The 19,865-nt window shown below is 40.1% G+C and overlaps 1 protein-coding gene across 2 annotated transcripts in view; it reads left to right on the forward strand.

Moving 5' to 3' along the window:
- The window catches only part of LOC139202291 (disks large homolog 4-like), a 96,986-nt gene extending 79,800 nt beyond the window's left edge, over nt 1–17,186 (forward strand). The window contains exons 13-23 of one of the 2 annotated variants that reach the window (XM_070831706.1): nt 327–441; nt 6,227–6,409; nt 9,803–9,866; nt 11,589–11,604; nt 12,585–12,626; nt 13,101–13,151; nt 13,436–13,537; nt 14,330–14,502; nt 14,600–14,709; nt 15,479–15,570; nt 16,442–17,186. In XM_070831706.1, coding sequence (XP_070687807.1) covers nt 327–441; nt 6,227–6,409; nt 9,803–9,866; nt 11,589–11,604; nt 12,585–12,626; nt 13,101–13,151; nt 13,436–13,537; nt 14,330–14,502; nt 14,600–14,709; nt 15,479–15,570; nt 16,442–16,548 — 1,055 coding nt within the window. In that variant the 3' untranslated portion in view covers nt 16,549–17,186. The remainder of the gene's footprint in view (nt 1–326; nt 442–6,226; nt 6,410–9,802; nt 9,867–11,588; nt 11,605–12,584; nt 12,627–13,100; nt 13,152–13,435; nt 13,538–14,329; nt 14,503–14,599; nt 14,710–15,478; nt 15,571–16,441) is intronic. The other variant, XM_070831707.1, reaches the window with a different exon arrangement.
- Nucleotides 17,187–19,865: the final 2,679 nt, after the last annotated feature.

Below are 19,865 nucleotides of genomic sequence, written 5' to 3' on the forward strand. Positions count from 1 at the left end.
CACTAGTTGTACTACAGACATCTGTAGGAAATGTACTTAACACTGTGCATAAACCTCCACCACGCTTAAAGTTGTTTGATCATGCTTCTGCTCCTCTCTTTGATCCGTGTACTGTAATGTGGTGAGCAAAGATGATTGAAGCGTAAAAAAAAAAATCTCTGTCACTCTGCTGCTTCTAATGTGGAGTTTCTAGTAGCTTGTAAAAGTGGCTTATTTTAGCTTCTCAATAGATTTTTCAAGAGTTGCTGTAAGCATTACCTGTCACCTGAAGTCTGCTGGGTCTAATAATGCTTGTCCTCTTTGTGTGTCTCTGTTTGTGCGTGTAGAGTACAGCCGCTTCGAGGCGAAGATCCATGACCTGAGGGAACAGATGATGACCAGCAGTGTCAGTTCCAGCTCTACATCGCTCCGCTCCACACAGAAACGCACACTTTACGTCAGGTAACACACAAACTCACAGCACACGGAGGTGACTGATTGTCTAGTGTCCTTCAGTGTGACTATTATAAGGTCTTATCTCAGCTGTCGGCTCAGCGTTTTGTGGGTGTGAGCTGCTGAAAGAGAGGTAATCACATCTGAAATCACAATTAGATTGCCTGGCAAATACTGTCTAATGCACAAACACATCCATCTCCTGTCAACTCTCTCGATTACAGTGCGTGTGAGTCTTCCTCTGTCCTGGTGACATTCTTGTCCTTGCTTGTCCTGCTTGTTCAGTCTTCTCTGAATCACCCCGTCCATCCTTAGTTTCCTCTGTAGAGCCCGGAAGCAGTATCAGTCCTAAACCACCTACACTTTTAGGATCCTTTCTTTACAAGAATCACTTTGGAAATATCGATTAAACGCTGGGTCCAGATAAGTCACATCAGGAGATCAATACGATGGAAAACAAAGACAGGAAGAGCAGCTCTAATGGTCACACTAATGATTAAATCCATTGGGTAGGCTTTGAGGAGACATGGGAGCATTTTTTTTTAGGTTGTGTCAGTTCAGCTACAGCTGAAAATGATTTCAAGACACAAGTATAAGCCACAGTCGGGAATTAGAATTGAAATACTAAAAAGTCAGTCTTTAAATCAGTCTTTAAATACAGGCAGACTGTGGAAGTTGTGTGAGTGATTAAAGGGATACTTTGCTGATTTTTAACTGCCGTTGTATCATTATAATAAGGGTAGTTAAAGCAAATGAACAATGTTTAACTTCCCCTCGATGGTGCCTGGAGGCAGAGCTCCCTGCTCGTCACCCAGCTTGTTGTCCTTACTTTACTGTAGATTAACTTTGAAAGTAAAGTTCATTAAGTCAGTCTTTCAATCGAGCAATAGTCCTTGCGCGAGTAAATGTCAGCCGTCAAGCTGAATAATGAGCAGAGACCTCTTGGTGCAAGGAACACTGAGGAAAAGTTAAACATTGTTCATTTGCATACTATCTGTAATGATACAGAGCTGGTTGAATATTCCTGTTAACCCTTTAACAAGCAGCAGCCTGAACACTGACCGAAAGTAGGATTATAATACTATAATAATCTGACTGAATCCTTATTGAACTTTGACAATCTATATGTTATTTAGAAACACAAAGACTCACAATTTCATCAGTGTAAACCACATTAAGATCCCACGATCACTGTATGATGGCTGCATATAAATCAGAACAGTTTTAAGGAAGAGTGAGAAATCTTATTTACCCACTACCATGTTGGTTCCTCTGTAGGTTTCTCCATTAGCTCATAGATAATTCTGACTCTCCAAAGAGTGCCTTTTCAGAAGAGAACATCGTCAGGGCCGTAATCTAAATGGCTCAAGAACAAGAACCATTTTAATGTGTCATTTTCCGTCGTATGCATAATAATGTATCCGCTCTTATATCTGTGTTTGTAGTACATTACATATTACAGATTTTTCTCATAAGTGTCTCAGCCGTGACAAATAAACCTAAACTCCTGCAAAACTCCGGCTCCTGCTGGACACTGTGACAGAGCAAAAAACGCATTTCATGTGTCACTAGTTCTTGTGTTTGGCGTTATTTCTGACAAAACATAAGGAAACTACAGCTGGCATGTGCTGCGCATGAAAGGAACATCCGACCTGAATGGTGCGCAAGTGGCCTGGAAGGAAAAGGCAGCAGCGGCCGGACAGAGTCACCTTCAACTACACACACTCACTCTCTCACACGCTGACTCACACTGGGGTCAGACCCTGTACAGGGAGCTAGAGGCCAAAGGTCACATTCAGCACTCTGGGAACTGTAGTCCAACAAGTGTCAGAGATTTATCAGACAGACTGGTTACCTGGTTTATCTGACTGACTGAGAAACAAGCTGATTAACTAACTTAAACTTGAACATGTGACTGAAATGGGATTGTAGTTTTTAGAGTGTGTTGAAGTCTCTGCCAGTGGACCCAGAATGCTTTGCAAAACCTTGAATGACCTACTTGGCATTCTCACAACTAAATCAAATGATCCCCTTTGTGAAATGTAGACTTAATAGAAATGTATGAGGGAACATGACATTGCAGCTGCTTGCCGTCACTGTTGTTAAATTTTTAAGTAGTCACCCATAGGCATAATTATCATTAGCATAAATTAAGGGTGCACCCACTGTTTTTATTTGGCTAAAAGACAAAGAAGAAATGGCCTGTGCACTGCTCATCTGATTAAATCCAAAGGAGCCACATTGATTGTCTTGATATCCTGAAAAGAACTGTGAGCTGCATTTTAGTGAGTGTGACGTTGTGATTTATGTATTATTTAGATACAGTTTTCTGCAAAAAGAGCATGATTATTTTAGATTATTAGTTTTTCTTAGGTAAGAAATGTAAGAGTTGTATACAACAGAGATATAAGTGAAGTGATGGTCTCCTCTTATTAAGTCAGCAGAGTACATAAAGGTACTTTTGCTTAGCAAAATACAGCGGACACAAATACTTTGGCTTTTCATAAGCCAAAGTGTTGGACACTGAACCGCTGAAAGCAGCACTCTGTGTTCATGACTGTATAATTGCAGATTTAATAAGGAAATATGCATGTGTCAGATTATTATCATGACACCCCCTGTGAGTTGATCACTTTACATGCTGAATTTTAATGACTGCGTTCCTGCATGTCTTCGAAATCAGGCCAGGATCATTTCAAGGTTATAAAGAATAATGTAGTCACCCCCCCCACCCACCCAAAAACAACCCCCATTATAAATCACTGTCACACATGAAGTTCCTGTATCTGGTTACTGCCCATAAATGACCAATCAGCATCAAATATCAAGAATGAGCACTGGAACTGGCAGCTGATTGGTTGAGCTGAGGTTGTTGGCGCGTGATAGATTGGGGGTGTCTGGTGCTCTGGGCTGCTGTGTGTGTTCATGCATGTACATACTGTACGTGTGTGTGCAGGTGTCTACTACAGTAATATGCATGCGTATAATGGCATTGACTAACCTTTCCATGTAGGAAATGTAGCTAAAGGAAGGTGACAAATGCATGACGGTGTGAAAAGTGTGTGCATGTCTTCTTATTTTACACCGTTAATGTCCTATTTTAAACACGCTGAACGGCTCGATAGCTTGGTATTGTAATAGTATATTCACTGCACAGAGATCCACCTGGAAAGGCTACAGAGCTGCAAAGTATGATAACATGGTCAAGTCCCATCCTCCTTGAAATTTAAGTTGTATTTTAGATTTTCAGAGACAAATATATTTATTTTTATATAAGCTGCTGCAAATGTATATATACTAGGATTTGTTTGCTATCAGATAAGGGGAAGATACAGAAAGGTTCAAAGTCCTAAGTGACCTGAAACACCCTGCTGGCTTTCTTTCTGTCCATGATGATTTGCTTATTAATTCTTATTACTTGTACCGATTGGGGTTAGAGGTACTTTATCAATTTCGAAACATTTCAAGTAACCAAATTTATTTATTTGGAGAATATATTATATTTTATCAAATTTATAGTACAGTAATGGCAAATAAACTGACAGCATAGATAAAAGAACAGTTACCAACTGTTATATAAATATAATTTACTAACTGTTTTGTGTTAAACAGCGCTATGATGCAGTCATCTTCCAGCGAATAGCCCTGCAGAGTCACCTCTGAGATAAAGTGCCTATATGCAGTAATGTTATATGAGTATTCAGGGAAAAGTGTAACTGCAGTGTGTTTTGACAATAAGCTGCTGGCAGTGCAAAAAGTAACACTAACACAGTGTTTCATGCTCAAAATTTCCACAGTCTCACTGGGAAAAGGCTGCATGTTCCTGCACTCGAGTAATTTAATTTCAGAGGTTCCCTCACAGGAATTAAAACAACTGTAATGCTGAGAGCTGGTGATCGATTTAGAGTTATATTTACATGTGGCCTTAATAATACCGCAAATAATCCATCAGTGTAACCTGCTCGCTAAAATAATGCATTAGGGACGTGTGACACTTTTTACATCTATGTTTTCATTTATAATCATCAACTCCTGAGTATAGTGGCATTATGAAGGAAAGGTATTTATACGCTTATCAGAATCAGAATCAGAATTCCTTTAATAATCCCCAGGGGATTATATCTGACACCTGCTGTTTACTGTATGTATCTATGGACCCACTGATGTGGACGCAGCTCTGCACCTCACGTTTACAGTATTTCTTTTTCTTTTGATCATATAGAACATTGTAAAATGATTGCACATACACGGCAGCAGTACTACAACAACATTGGGGGGAAAGTAAAATTGCAGTATGATTTGTCTGCTTATCTTAGCAAACATGGTATTAATATAGTATTTAACATTAAAAATTGCCTCAGTGCATTTCCACAGGTTAACTGCGATAAGGCCAGTGCAAAAGATTACACTGCAGTAATTACTGTGTTCTTTCACTTGAGTAATTAGATTTCGGAGGTTCCCACATAGGAATTAAATCGACTGTAATACTGAGAGCAGGTAATTGATTTAGAGTTACATTTACATAGCTGTACACACCATCCATTATAACCTGGTAGCTGCAAAGACTCTTAAAGTGAGAGTGCTCTTGTTTGTTTTCTACTCTTTATTGTCATATATAGTCGTTGACTCTTGGAGTATTGATATTATGAAGGAAAGGAAGGTTATTTATAGATGTATGTATCTTTGCCATTCAATTTTGAGGGATTTTTGCTCATTTTTCTCTGTAATTAGTAGCAACGCACTTAGTTTTCCACACAAACTCCCAAGACAGTATTAGGAAATAACATACCTGTACCAAACATGATGTTTGATGTTCCCTGTTACCACCTGCTAAGACGTCAGCCCAGTTTTCCCAGTTTGAAGCTTCACCTAGTTGAATGATCACTGTGCTCTGATGTTGACCATGACGAGGTTTAACCAAGGTCGGCCACAGCTGATCAGTGAGATCCCAACCAACCCCCTCTGGTCATAAGATCACATTTCTATGAGACTTTGGAGTCCAGTGTGATAAGAAGTTACAATTTAGCAGCCAGATAAATATATAATGTCCTGTGTGGACATCTTTCTTTTATCATCTTTGATCTAATGTCAATAAAACATGAGGTGGCGTTTTTTGTAACCATGTCAGACTCTCTGTGTCTCCTTCTCTGTCTGATTTTCTCTCTCTTTCTCTCTCTTAGTTTCTCCTTCTCCGTCTATGTTCTGTTTTATTGATGAAGGCAGTAGGGACTTTAGGGGATGCCGGTTATTTCAGCTCTAGTTCCTTTTCGCGCACTTACACACACACACACACACACACACACACACACACACACACAGACACACAAACACATATATTGCTGCCCTACTTTCCCAGGTCTTTTCCCTCTGGACAGGTTTGAAAATCCAGAGACAGATCACCATTCAGACACACACATGCGCACACAACGTACAGAGTGACAGACACACACACACACACACACATACAGACGGGCATACGAACAGACAGATGTGTACAATTGCACACACACAAACAGGCATGTACACTCAGACAAGGTCATACATTAGTAGTGTAGGAAAACAATTCTCAACAGATCTTTCTGTCTATATTGCTTTGTCATTTGATTTTATTTGTAATTGTTTATTTCTTAATATTTTTCTAAATTGGAATGCGATGAAATGCAAAGTGAATATTTCTTCCTGTGAAATGTGTTTGGCGCTTCCACACGTTGATCATCTTTTTTCACTAAATGTTTTTTGTCGGGGTTTTGACCGAATGTGTGCAATGTGAAATTGTTTCTCCGTCTGTCTGCAGAGCGTTGTTCGACTATGACGGAAGTGCGTCGGATCTGAGTGCGCCCAATCAGGCCCTGCCATTTCATTTTGGGGACATCCTCCACGTGAGCAGCGCTGGCGAAGAGGAGTGGTGGCCTGCCCGTCACCTCAGCCCCCCTCCTCCAAACTGCCCTGAAGTCGGTGTCATCCCCAGCCGCAGGAGGTCAGAGTTGAAAGGGTTTGGATGGGAGTGCGCAGTAGATTTTAGTACCTCTCATTTCATTAAATTAGTACAAACCTGTGAAGTCAGTTTGAGCTAGATCCCACAGTCACACGGCATTTTCCTGCAACAGGCTGCATATCTGCGGCATCTTCTAATCACGACGGTGTACTTTAGCCGTCAGTGCTCTGCTTACTCTGTCTTGGTTTCACACTGCTTGTTTGAAAGCTACGCTGTCACTTGCTGCTATTGCTGCCGCAGTTCATATAGTGTTTCATAAAGCCCCACCTCCACCTGAAAACCCACATGTAGGCTCTGGGTTTATGTTTCCCAAGAGGGAAGTTTGTATTCCCGCTGTCCTGAGCTTGATGAGGGAGCGACAAGGTCAGAGCCTAGACGCCAAACATCAATGCTGTATGTACTCTACACTCACATAATCAATTCCTCATGAGTTAAACAAAAACGAGTATCTAAACCATAAAGAAAAAACATTTGTTGTATAGAAGCTCATAAGTGAAGTTTGACAAAATAATCTTAATTTGCGGTTCACGTACTTTCTTTTCACTTCATCAGTGGATGGAGATGTTTTAGCTGTCCTCACCTGACTTCTGTGCTTCAAACGCATGATAAAGCAGGTTCTGAAACGATGAGATCTGGAGCATTCGGTTGTCGAGCTTTTGAAATAATTTCTATTGCTGACATGTTCCTATTGCCAAAACGTAGGAATATACACAATAAAAGCATCATACAAGCCATCAAACTTCCAAAGAAACATAAAAAACATGGAGCACAATATAGATTTATTTTATTTATTTAGTCAACATGGTTCAGTGAAATTCAAAGTTCAATTAATAAATCAATTTGCTTTCCCCTGCACATCAGTTTGTTCACCCCGATAAACTTAATGATTACCCTGTCTATAAAACATAACTAAAAATAAAGCCATGGCCATTGTTTTCCAGCCTAAGACATCTATCCATGCGGAGAGTTTCAAATTAGTTACAATCTACGCTGGTGTGTCATTCTTCTGTTGGCTCATAACACTGCAAACACCATCATTATGTAGAATCTGCTGAATGCAAACCCTGCAGTGGAAACTGAGCAATAATCCCTCCTCTCACCTCCCTCTTCCTCCTTGTTTCACAGCGAAGGGGGTGACAGACAGATGTTGATATGCTTCGGAGGTGGGAGGAGGAGACGATTAAAAACAAGTCTTGTTACCGTCAGTGTCACTGAGAGAGGTGACGAGAGTGGAGGAACGGAGCGATGTGGCAAGTGATGGAGTGGAAGGAGAGAAAGGGAGGGAGCGCTGAAATGACAGTGAATAAGTGAAAGAGGGGAGAAAAGGGATTAGAGGCAACAAGGGTGAGTGGGAGTGAGCGAGTGGAACATGGGAGGGAGGGTTGGATGTAGAGGCTGTCACACAGGGGTGTAGATGGTGGGGTATTAATAGACTGAGGTGTTAGAATAGAGGCTGGGTGAGAGAATCTGGGGTGATAGAGGCTGGTGCATTAGAAAAGACTAATAGAACTAAAATATGAAGCATTAAGGGAGAATACAGCCACCAGAGGTTTGGGTGTTAGTGGAGGAAGCATTAAATACAGGATGTTATAGTATAGCAGGAAAATGTTGATGAAGCTGAGGTATTAAATGATTGATTATTATGGGCTGGTATAATCTGAGGTTGGTTTGTAAAATTAAGCAGCCATTTTCTGATATAGGCTCTTTAACTGTCCTCTGATATTAACTCATTTCCTGTCTGGCCTTCCTCTTTTTATCCTCCTCTCCTCTTCTCCTGTCTTCCTTCCTCCCCCCTCCCTCCCACTCAGCCTCTCCTCTTCTCCTCAACCTGTTTTCATCCATGCGCTCCACCTGCTTCTCCTCCTCTCCTTGTCTTGCCTTCTCTCTCTGGTCCACCTGTTTGTCCTCCCCTCCTCTCATCTGTGTCTCTTCCCCCCTTCCCCTTGTCTCCTCCTCCTCCAATAATCCTCTTCTCCTCCTCTACTCGCTTCTCCTCCTTCCCTCTTCCACCTCTGCTCCTCCTCACTCCCCCTTTCTCTTCTCCTCCCTCCTCCTCTTTCACCATCCTCCTCTACTCGCTCTCTTCTCCTCGTACTCACCCTAACCCTCCCTTCCTCCTCTCTTCCCTCCCTCTTCTCTCTTTTTTTTTTACCTACCCCTCCTCTACTCCCTGTCTCTCCTCCTCTCCTCTCCTTTCTCTCCTCCACCTTCTTCACCTCCTCATCCTTCTCTGGTTTTTTTTTCTTTGTCTTTAAATTACATTATAATAATTTTATTTGAAAGAATGAAAAAATAGAGGAGCGAGAGAGTGAGGGGGGGGGGGGGCACAGGAACCCACGACTGAGAGGAAAGGAGAAACAGATACTTATTTGCCGATGCAGTGGCATAAATATTCTCCCATGAAGCTATTATTTGGTTGGAAAGCCTTTCAGAGCCGGGCTGCCATCAGGGATTAAACCCGAAGAATAGCCTGCAGTCTAGCAGTCTTCCTTTAGTTATTATTGTAATGATTGCTGTGGACCTCGGTGCTGCTGGTCTGTTTTCAGTGGCAGTTGTTTGGCTGTTTGCAGACATCAGGCGGCTTGAAGCTGTATTATTCAAGACTTTGTTTAAAAATACATCTCGCTTGTCGGCTTAAATTATAAAAAGAGGCTTCAACGGAGAAACAGGTGCTGAACTGAGACACAGGAGATTCACCTTATTTGAAATTCTAGCGTAGAATATGATCACCAGCAGGAAATGGCCCTGTACAGGAGGTGACAAGTCTAAATTTAAACTTAGCAGACAAAAAATGTCCTCTCTACCCTATGGCTGAAGTATTTCGGTCTTGCCGCACGCTCATCCCTTTGCATTTGTAATAAGGTGGTCGTATTCCATCCAGATTAGCGGTCATGAACCTGCTATCTGCTCTTAACTGTCAAGTTACATAACATCTGGATATTAAAGTCCACACAATTCAATCACACATCTCTCACTATTATTCAGAAATCCCATAATCTCATTGTGCTGCTTAGAGAGGAGTTAGATCCAAATACAATAAGGTACAAAATTACTTTTTAATAAAGAAATATTACGGGATATTTTATGGATATGAAATGATCTGATACACTGACCATGAAATTAAAACAGTTCTACGGTTTCAGGATGCTTAATGTTTTATCAGGCGATCCTGTAACAACAGGTTTGTCCTGACATGAGAGAATTATGTCTGATGACCGGTTCGGTTTGCTTCTGTTTCTGAAATCGTACCCTGTATACTTGTCACTAAATACCATCTCCTGTGCAAAAGAATCTTTTTAAACTTTGTCTGTCCTCTTTCAGCATTTCTCTTAATGTTTTTTTTTTTTTTTTTGTCCTTGTCCTTCCATCTCACAGGGCAGAGAAGAAGGAGAGGTCGAGGTTAAAGACAGTCAGAGTGACGAGGTCTCAGGACAGATCGGTGAGTAGCAACCTGCCTTTTATAAACCTTAAACCATTAAGTTTGGTCCTTACAAAGCTCACAAAACTCTAAGATGTGACTTAACTCACATCTATTAGTTTGTTCTTATTCTCTTTTGTGTGAAATGTTTGTAAACCTTGGCAAATTAATTAAGTAGTGAACCGTGTTAAAACAGCCAAGGGGCGAATTCATGTAGTCTTGATATAACCGTACTCTCAAGAGACTCTTCCACCAACATGAAACATGAAATACCACATGGAACTCTTAATAACAGCTTCCAGTGAGATTCAGTGCTCACGTATAAACTGGAAAGAGAATGTGTTGAGATGCTGTGAAACCAGGTGCAGAAGGAGGTTTGGCATGGTGTTATTTACAGAGGAAAGTTTTCTTCTCACCTGACAACTTAATTTTATGTAACTGTGCTTGTAGCAACAATGCTTCTGCACACAGAGACCTATGGATTCACAGGGGTCATTTCTCATCTGAGCTGTCCTAATGTGAGAGCACAACAACTAAATATGTGGAACTCTAATTCAACAGGGTTATAAAAGAATGGATGTTTGATTTGTTTGGTAAAGACAAGGCGGTGTGCTTTATGTAGGCCATTAAGACCAAAGCAAGTTTGTTTCAGGTCCATCATATACAGCACAGTCACTAAATCACCTTTAGTGTGTTCTGGTAGCAATGAGCTGACCAGAGTCGGCCGAACTGAGAGGTCAAGTTCACTTCATACATCCCTAATATCCCAAAAACATTCACAAGTGCTTAAGAGCGAACACGATAAGCCCATTAATCGACTAACAGAAAATTAATCGGCAACTGTTTTGAAAATTGAATAAAAGATTTAATTACTTTTCAAGGAGAAATGATACAAAAAAAATTGATTCCAGCTCCTTGAATGTGAGGAATTGCTGTTTTTCTCTTTTTTTTATATCATTGTGAACTGAATATCTTTGGGTTTTGGACAGTTGATCGAACAAAACAAGGAGAATTTACACTGATTAGTCGAGAAAATAGTTGATTGATAATGAAACTAATGTTTTGTTAGTCCTAGTATGCTTTGGTCTTTATTTCTCAATTCTTTTTCTAGATGTTAAAAGATCCTCCTATGTCATTGTTTACTTCTACAGAGCAACGGTAACACTGCAGACACTATTTGGGATTAAATCAACACACTGAGGAGTTGAAGAATTCCTTTGACTATGAGTTGACAATTTCTTAGTGACAACCACACGACTCGTTCCCAGGAGAAGTGTAGGCAGGTTAACTAGTAATTAGACTCTAATTAAAAGTACGCAGCCTTGCTGCAGTCAGAGTTGAGAGGCGAGGTGGCGACGTGACTTTAATCACACTTCACACAGCGTGTTGATGAAAGCTGACACACCAGTCTAACAAAAGCTATTGACACCACTGTGCTGCCGGCTCCATCTCTGTTTTCCTCGCACCATGTGAATCAGCAAGACTGCAATCAGCAACTCTGCACGGTGAAGAGCTGATAATTAAAAATTCTCACACACACACACGTTGTATCCCCTGGCGTCATGCTCTCAAATTAGTCTTGCGCACTCAAACTGTGTGTGTGTGTGTGTAAGAGGAATAGAGAACCCACGAGCTTTCAAGTAAGACTTCTCCTGATAAAAGTCAAGATACTGTTATGATCATCTTCAGTATGATGATTAATGTGCTCTCTCTCCCTCTCTCTCTCTCCCTCTCTCCCTGCAGGATCAGGATGATAAAGGTGGGTATTCTCTACGTCAGTGACACCTGCTGGTCAGTATATGTAACATCAGCTCCTGAGCTGACCGACGTTACTCAACCGTTTCACTTCCACCCGAATTCTATCTCTTGAATCCTCCTTCAGACTCCTCTTCCTCCACCCTGCTTTGGGAGGGAGGAAGAGGAGAACATGACCTAGAGGGAGAAAGAGGGTGTACTGAAATGGACAGTGAAGTTGACTGTAAAAGGACTGTAAAGTTTGAATCCATAAGAGCATCATGAATATACAAAGTAAAAGTTGTGAATTCAGGTCAGGCCAATTTTATTTATACAAGCAAAAATCACAGTTTGCCTTAAAATATCTAAAGTAAAGTACTCATGAGCTAGTTTTAACCATCTTATATACTGCTGTGTGATGTATCTTTCTACATAACAATGTATTGGACTTTATATGGGCTTTATAGGTTTTTAAACTCCTAATTTGTACAAAATGTTCCTCTGAGATGTAGTGGAGAGTAAGTGCAAAATACCATACAATTAAAATACTCAAGTACAAATACATCTCTTTTCGACCCACTTGTAAAATCTAGTTTTTGAGTTATTAATCTCTAGACTTTTTATGACCATTGATTTGTTAACATTGTGCTAAACATTACAATACCACCAGACACAAAGATCTCTGCAGCTTTGAAGTTGAATGCTAAATCACTGGAGTGTTTTTTCAAGCGTCTCCCTTATTATATCAGGAAAAGTATGGGCTGCTGTAGAGTCGTACTTGTACCTTTCCTAATGTAATAAGGAAATGTGCAGAGCCTCATGTTCAGCTGAACAGGAAAAGTGAATATAGAAAATGGATGGAGTGACTTTGTGTGGCTGATGGTTTGTGTTAACAGTGAAAGTGTGACACAGAGAGAGTGTAAGTCTGTGTGTGTTTGTCTGTATGTGTGTGTGTGTCTGTATATGTGTGTGTGTTGCTGACTCTGACCTGTCTTGTCCTTCCAGAGCTGGTAACCTCTGGCACCAGCGATAGTGAGAGTAGTTCCTGTAAGTCTAGACCCTCCTCTGTCTCTTTCTTTCTTGCTTTCATCCCTCTGTTCTTGTCTCTCAGTCTCTCTTCCTTCTTTGCTCTTTTGTGTTCCGTTTGTATTTTATTTCCAAACCGCAGCCACTTCGTGTTGCTGCTGGTTTGTGTGTGTGTGTGTGTGTGTGTTTCTCTGTGTGTGATTGTGGCTGTGTCATGCATACATGCACATGTTTATTCTGTGTGTTGTGATTTTTATGTGCATGTGAGTGTTTATGTGTGTGTGTGTTTATCTTTGTGTGCGTGTGTGTGTGTGTGTGTGTGTGTGTGTGTGCGTGTTTGCAAGATGCCTTTCAACTGCTTCTCCAGCCGGCTTTTCCAGAGCTGTTTGAAGAAGTTTAGTCCAAAAGTAGAAAAGGGTAAGGGTGTGCTCTGCTGTCAATAATCCCATCCTCTCTGCCTCTAAATGCGTCCATCATCTCTGTTTGTCCAATCAGCCGGCCAGGAGGAGACCCTACTCACCTACCAACCTGTCATGCAGCAGGAAGGTCTGTACTCAATTTCACATCATCCTTTTATTTTCTTTTAGTTTCTCCAGATTCATTTGTTTTCTTTTTTTGTTGTTAAATGTTAGGAAGTATAGTCATGAAACCCTTCAACAGCATATACACAAAATGTGAAAATAACTGATTTGGCTATTTAAATGCTTAAACCGAAACACAAGGAGAAAACTGGATGTTAAGGAGTTAATTAGCTTGTATGTCCAAGTTTCTGCTTCACTCAACTTACCGTGCGTCTCTGTGTATGTACGGCTCTCGCTGTCATATCCCAGTTAATTACACGCGGCCAGTCATCGTGCTTGGGCCAATGAAAGATCGGGTCAACGACGACCTCATCTCCGAGTTCCCCGACAAGTTTGGCTCCTGCGTCCCACGTGAGTGTCTAAACTTTGTAACGAATCCGAAGCAATGACTTTTAAAGTGCCACTGCTTTGCACACAACAGCAATCTTTACCTGAACACACATTATGAAAAGTTAAAGTCATGTATGTAATTTTGTAAAGCTGACATACATTTTTTTTGGTTTTCAGCTGCGCACCAAAGTGAAAGGATATTAAATAGAGACAGACAGCTTCGGTACTTTTATCATTTGTCACTGATCTCTGACAGTTTGAAGAGATAATTTACTTGACAGCTTGGCAGCTTGAAAATAAAAACTCTAAAAGAGATGGACAGATCCGAGCTAATGATTACACCTCATCAAATATCTTTCATTTTCATTTTTATATTTCATGTTTAAGTCCTCAAAAATGGTATTTACTCAATATCTAAAGAAGTCAAATGTGAGTAGGGAGCTGGAACACCAACATCTTTACCTTATCCTATCTACTATAGATTTTTCTTCAGTATATTTGAAATCAGATACATTTTTACTGATAAGATAAGATCAAATGTGTACTAGTTGCATATAGAGTTGGATGTAAAGATACATTTATGCTTTTTATTTGTTTATTCATCTTTTGCTCTTTTTTAGATGACTTTGTTATAGGGAGAAGTACATAGCACAGACCAAATACCAGGATATTTAAAGCTTAAGCTCTTATTTGACTCGTGTTGCCTCTACACAATTACATACAGCTTGTCACTTACAAAACAACACACGCAAAATAAGTCATACAAAACAAAAATACATTCATATATGTTAAAAATGAAATGTGTATTTTCAGACACAACGCGGCCGAGGCGAGACTACGAGGTGGACGGCAGAGATTACCACTTCATGTCCTCCAGAGAGCTCATGGAGCAAGAGATCCAGGAGCACAAGTTCATAGAGGCTGGCCAGTATAACAACCACCTGTATGGAACTAGTATACAGTCCGTCAAAGAAGTCGCTGACAAGGTGAGTTTGCAGAAAGAGTATGAAGAGAGAGGAGACAGAATCCAACGGACAGAGAGATCAGAAAGCAGAAACAACTCTGTGTCTCCGTCTCTCTCAGGGTAAACACTGTATACTGGATGTATCAGGGAATGCCATAAAGCGTCTCCAGATGGCAGGCCTCCATCCCATCGCTATCTTCATTAGACCACGCAATGTCGACAACATCCTGTAAGTAACGTAAACGCCAACCCCACCGCCGTAACATACACAACATCCTGTATTTGAGCTGAACAAGTCCATTTAGCTTGTTTTTAAGCTTTCTACCATATCACATGTTCCTCATCAGCAGAGCTCAGTTGTCGTGGAACTGAAAAATACTCTTTTAGGACCTCTCTTTATCGTTGCCATACAAGATGAGCTTTTAAGTTCATTCCTGATGTGGGAAAGTACAATAAACATCAAACAGGTAGATAAACACAATTGTATGTAACAGGAACATTAAATGAATATACAGCCCATAATGATCTTGAAGTAAATTCTCAACACCAGGAGCGTAAACAAAAACCTGAATAAAATCAAGAAAATGCTGCAAGTTTCATAAGTCCTCAACTATTCTGCCAGTATGGTACTGGTACTTTTGTTCTTTCACACGTAATAATGAAAACTGACAGTAATCGCAGTTATATTCATAAATGACAGATCTGTTAAAGTTTTTGTTTGATTAAATTGTTAAGGTGTTATTCAACATGCAGTATGCATAGGTCAGCTAATACTTGATACTTGAGACTTGTCTTTAGCTATTTTCAAACTTACTGTAGGCAAGCTGCAACTTGATTAATGGTATATTCTTAGTTACTCCACTCTACTGATGAGGTTCCAGTGAAATAAAACTTAATCAGTATCACGTCACAATGAATTTCACAATGTGGTTAAAGAGGTTTCCGAGGGTTTATTTTCAGTTTTACCATGTCATTGGAACTCCTGTCTGTCTCTGCAGAGAGATGAACAAGCGTTTCACTGAGGAGCAGGCGAGGAAGACCTTTGACAGAGCTGTCAAGCTGGAGCAGGAGTTCACAGAGTTCTTCACCGGTTAGTTATTACCACACAAGCACCACCTGGCGTTCTTTTATCTCAGCTACCTCAATCCATGAATCCTCTCATGTCACCGTGTGTTTTCCATGGGAGACAATCTGGGATTTTGGCAGCTCAGGACCCACAAAAGAGTTCTGGGAATAGTCCACTATAACTTAAATGTTTAAAAAATGGTTCAACACTTTGGGAAATTTGCCTTTTGCTTTCTTTTTGAGAGTTAGCTGAGATGCCACTCTTGTATCTGCACTTATAGTATGCAGCTGGAGTCAGGATGTGGTTAGCCTGTTGTAGCTGAGCATAAAGACTAGAAGATGGGGGAAATGGCTGGTTCAAAAATGTGTCCACCTCTAAAGCTCACTAATTAACTTGCTTTATTGTGTACACGTTGGGGAAGATAGTGTGATATAATTGATAGCTATTTGATTGAACTTATAGATGCTATTATTTTTTAAACACCATATATCATTTAAAGTTTTTATCTTATTTTTTGGTATTCTTGTTTATATAACTGTAAATTACAGTTCGATTGATCTCCTGTTCTAACTTTGGTCAAAGAAAGAGAATAATTCCCAAAATGTTTAACCGTTCCCTTATCAAAAGTAGGAACATTATTGAGTAGAAGATTGTAATGTCCTTGTTTGTGATTGCTTTAAGTGGAGTTGTGGAACATCGCATTTTCCCAAGCCAGACATTATATATTTGGTTCAAACATGGCTGTTATTTTCCCACTCCTCATTTTGATTGTATTTCCTTCTTACACACACACACACAGTGGGTCAGTGGTAATATGTTTTGGTAAATGCTCTTTTGTGAGGAGTATTAATGTCTCTCTCTCTCTGGGTCTCTCTCTCTCTCTCTCTCTCTGCAGCTATAGTCCAGGGCGCGTCTCTAGAGGAGGTGTATGCGCAGGTGAAGCAGATCATTGAGGAGCAGTCTGGTCCTTACATCTGGGTGCCCACCAAGGAGCGACTTTGAATAAACACACACATGCTACATGATCACACACATCATCCTCTCAACAGTTCCTACATCTCAAATTTTCTATTATCGGCCTGCATCCTCTTCTCACTCTCTCTCTCTTACATACACACTACAGCACACACACACACACACACACACACACACACACACACACAATTACACAAGCACACAAAGTGGCATGAGGCTGGGACTATCTGGGACTGCTACTTCCTGAGTTGGGAGGAGCTAAAGTCTGTCCAGCAGCCTATTGGTGGATCTTCCTACAGCTCAGTTCCTTAATGTTTAAGGAGGTGTTTCAAATCAAGGCGACATGTACCATTATCTGATTTGATTTCATTATTGTTCTTCTTATTCTTGTTGTTGTCGTTGTTTTCATATTAACAAAGGGTAATGCATTCATGTATGGGTTTGTAATGATAATATTGTCACCAAGAGGCAGACTTTTGCACGCTGTAGCTTTAAGAGCATGTTTTTGGGACAAAATCTTGATCTCCTTCCCTGTCTGTCTGTCTGTCTGTCTGTCTTTTCATCACAGCATTGCTCCTGTTTAGAGTTTTTTCTCTTTCTGGTCTTTTTCTATCTTTCTCTCATATCCCATCTCTCCCTCCTCCCTTCCTCTTCCTCGTATCGAACACTCTAATAGGCCTCATAATGGTTTTCGAGTCCATTTGGAGCCCAGGGCCCGTATTTATCAAATGTCTGAGAATTAAGCTTAAGAACAGGGTCAGTAGCCAAAAAAGTTATTCACAAAAAATAAAGACTAGGACACATTTATCAAGCATGTCAGTAGTAACCTTTAAATCACATCAATTACATGTATGCTCAGAGTAGGAACAGCTAATGCCCGATTCATTGTTTTTAAAATACTCACATTCAGCGATATGCTATTCTGAATGTTTAATTTTTAAATAAATGAAATGTATGTGTGTGAAATCCTTAACATCTCCAATAGAGAAGAATGTAAAAATAACAACAGCAATCTGATATGTATGATATATAAATGTGTAAATATGGATATACGAGGCTCATATGGAAACTCTCACCAGAGAAAACAGATTCTAAGGATGCTTTAGTGCAACAATGACAAGTGATGATAATGAAGGAAAATCAATGACAGCTGTATTCTTGTTATTTGTAAGCCTGATAAATGCAAATAAACTAATAGGCTAAAACTATGTTATTCTGAATGAAGTCTAATCCTTCAGCTATGACCAATAATATTTTGTACAACCCCTCTAAAACACTGAAATGTAATAAAAATGTCATAAATGGCTTTAATTTTCAAGAGAGTTTTTCTTTTATCTTTCATTTATGTTAAACAGTTTGATAAATACGGGCCCAGTTTCCAGGTTTAAAACAAAAACAAACTTCTTCCCACACAGGCTTCCCTTCTCTTCTCCTCTTCCTCCTTTCTGTCTCATGTCTTCATCTCTCTCCTCCTCCCCTACTCCACATTCACGGTGTGGCTTTAGTTGAGCACCCCAGCATTAAACAGTGTATCATCTTCTTCATCAACACTATCATCACGATCATAATCATCAGCATCATCATAATAGCTTTTTCTTCGTACTGTAGTTGCACTAATGAGGGCTGGTTTCTTAAAAGCATCTTAACGTGTCAGGATTGATCTGGTATTTGGATACTCTCACTTTTCTTTCAGCTATCGGTGATGTTTCAGCTGGTTTGAAAGAGCTTAAGAGGTCAGAGAACACTTTTTGGTCTGATTAAAAACTTGCAGTTATCTCATTGGCTTGTATGTTATGCTACTGTTGTGTAGTTAAAGACATCATTTAAACACTACTGTCAGGACGAACTAATCAGCTGCGTTTGCTTTTTTGGCTAAAGGTTTTTTCATGCTGGATTTGTAAGGTTGAGCTCTCAGTCCCAGTGTGCATAAAGGACACCTGAAGCTAGCACCACCTGTGACCTGCGCTCCACACATTGCTCCATGATTTGGGCACATGGTGAACTGTCATTATTATATTTTCACCTGTTATCCAGCAAAGGGTTGTATCTTTAAAGGTGTTTTCATGTCAGTCTCACCAGAAAGGGCAATGTTCTGGAGCAATGTTTTTATTTAGAAGCACCATTTTCCACTTTATATTAGTTAAAACGTGCAACTTTACAGTGCAATACACTTACTGATGCTGGCTCTGGAAGTCATGTGACCCTCGCTTTGCACATTTGTTGACCGTAGCGGTTGTAGGTACCACATCTGCTCAGGGTCCTGCATGTGTAGATGATGTCAATAACTGTCTTCCTGCAGTCTGGGACTAATATTTATTGAAACAAATATCAAGGCTTTGAAGTGAACATTCTCCATCATTATCTCAGTGAAACTCAATATAAACAGAAAAATGTAAAAGCTGATAAATAATCATATAAACCATGTAACATTAACACACTGTTAAGATGAATCATATTTTCACAGTCAAACCTCTCCACGGTGAGACACACGCTAACTCCAAGCAAACTAACAGATCTCATGGTAGTAAACGGTAGTCTGCGGTGCGAACACACCCTCTGAAGCACAGCCAATCATAATGTCATTATGTGTAACATCAACTGTAAATGCAGGACCCCGAGGACGTGGCGGGCCGAGCACATCTGGCACCTATAGCGGTCTTGCCATAGTCTTTGCTGCTCATAGCAGAGGCAGAGGAGAGGTTAACTCGCTTCACTACAGGTGAGCACTGAATATAATAAACTTGACTAAATCCTCACTATGTTGTATGCAGGCCTGGGTTTAAATTTAGCTTGAACATAACTTGTCTTCTCCTCACCTTTTTCAGCACTATAGATGTTTTATTGTTCTGTTCTCTTTATCAGGCCAATTGACACGCTGCACTGGATAGTTTTAATAGCCTAAATAGTGCGATGGAGCCATGTTTTTACGAAGGGGTTTCTTTGTATGATGCTTGAGCATGAGGGAAACCCGCGGTCGTATTATTCAAACATTTCTGTTGCTTCCACTCTTACAGCTGATCAGCAGTTTTGGCAGGATCAGCTGTGGATGTAAACATAACTTTTGTTTGTTTACACGAGAAACTCCAAGGGGCACTTACAATGTACATTATAGGCACCCAGAAAAGAAGAGAATCAAAGACTGTGGCAATAAACCATTTAAATGTTGGTTTGAGCAAACATTTTCTCTCTCAGAAAGTATGCATCTGTGAGACTGTGAAAATACCTACAAAGACACAACTCTCTTTTGCGTAACAGGTAAAATATATATATATATATATATATATATATATATATATTTGGCTTTTCACTTAAAGCAACTATAATCAATATTTTTATAACAATGC

This window comes from Pempheris klunzingeri, chromosome 6 (assembly GCF_042242105.1).
Source record: "Pempheris klunzingeri isolate RE-2024b chromosome 6, fPemKlu1.hap1, whole genome shotgun sequence".
NCBI lineage: Eukaryota > Metazoa > Chordata > Actinopteri > Acropomatiformes > Pempheridae > Pempheris > Pempheris klunzingeri.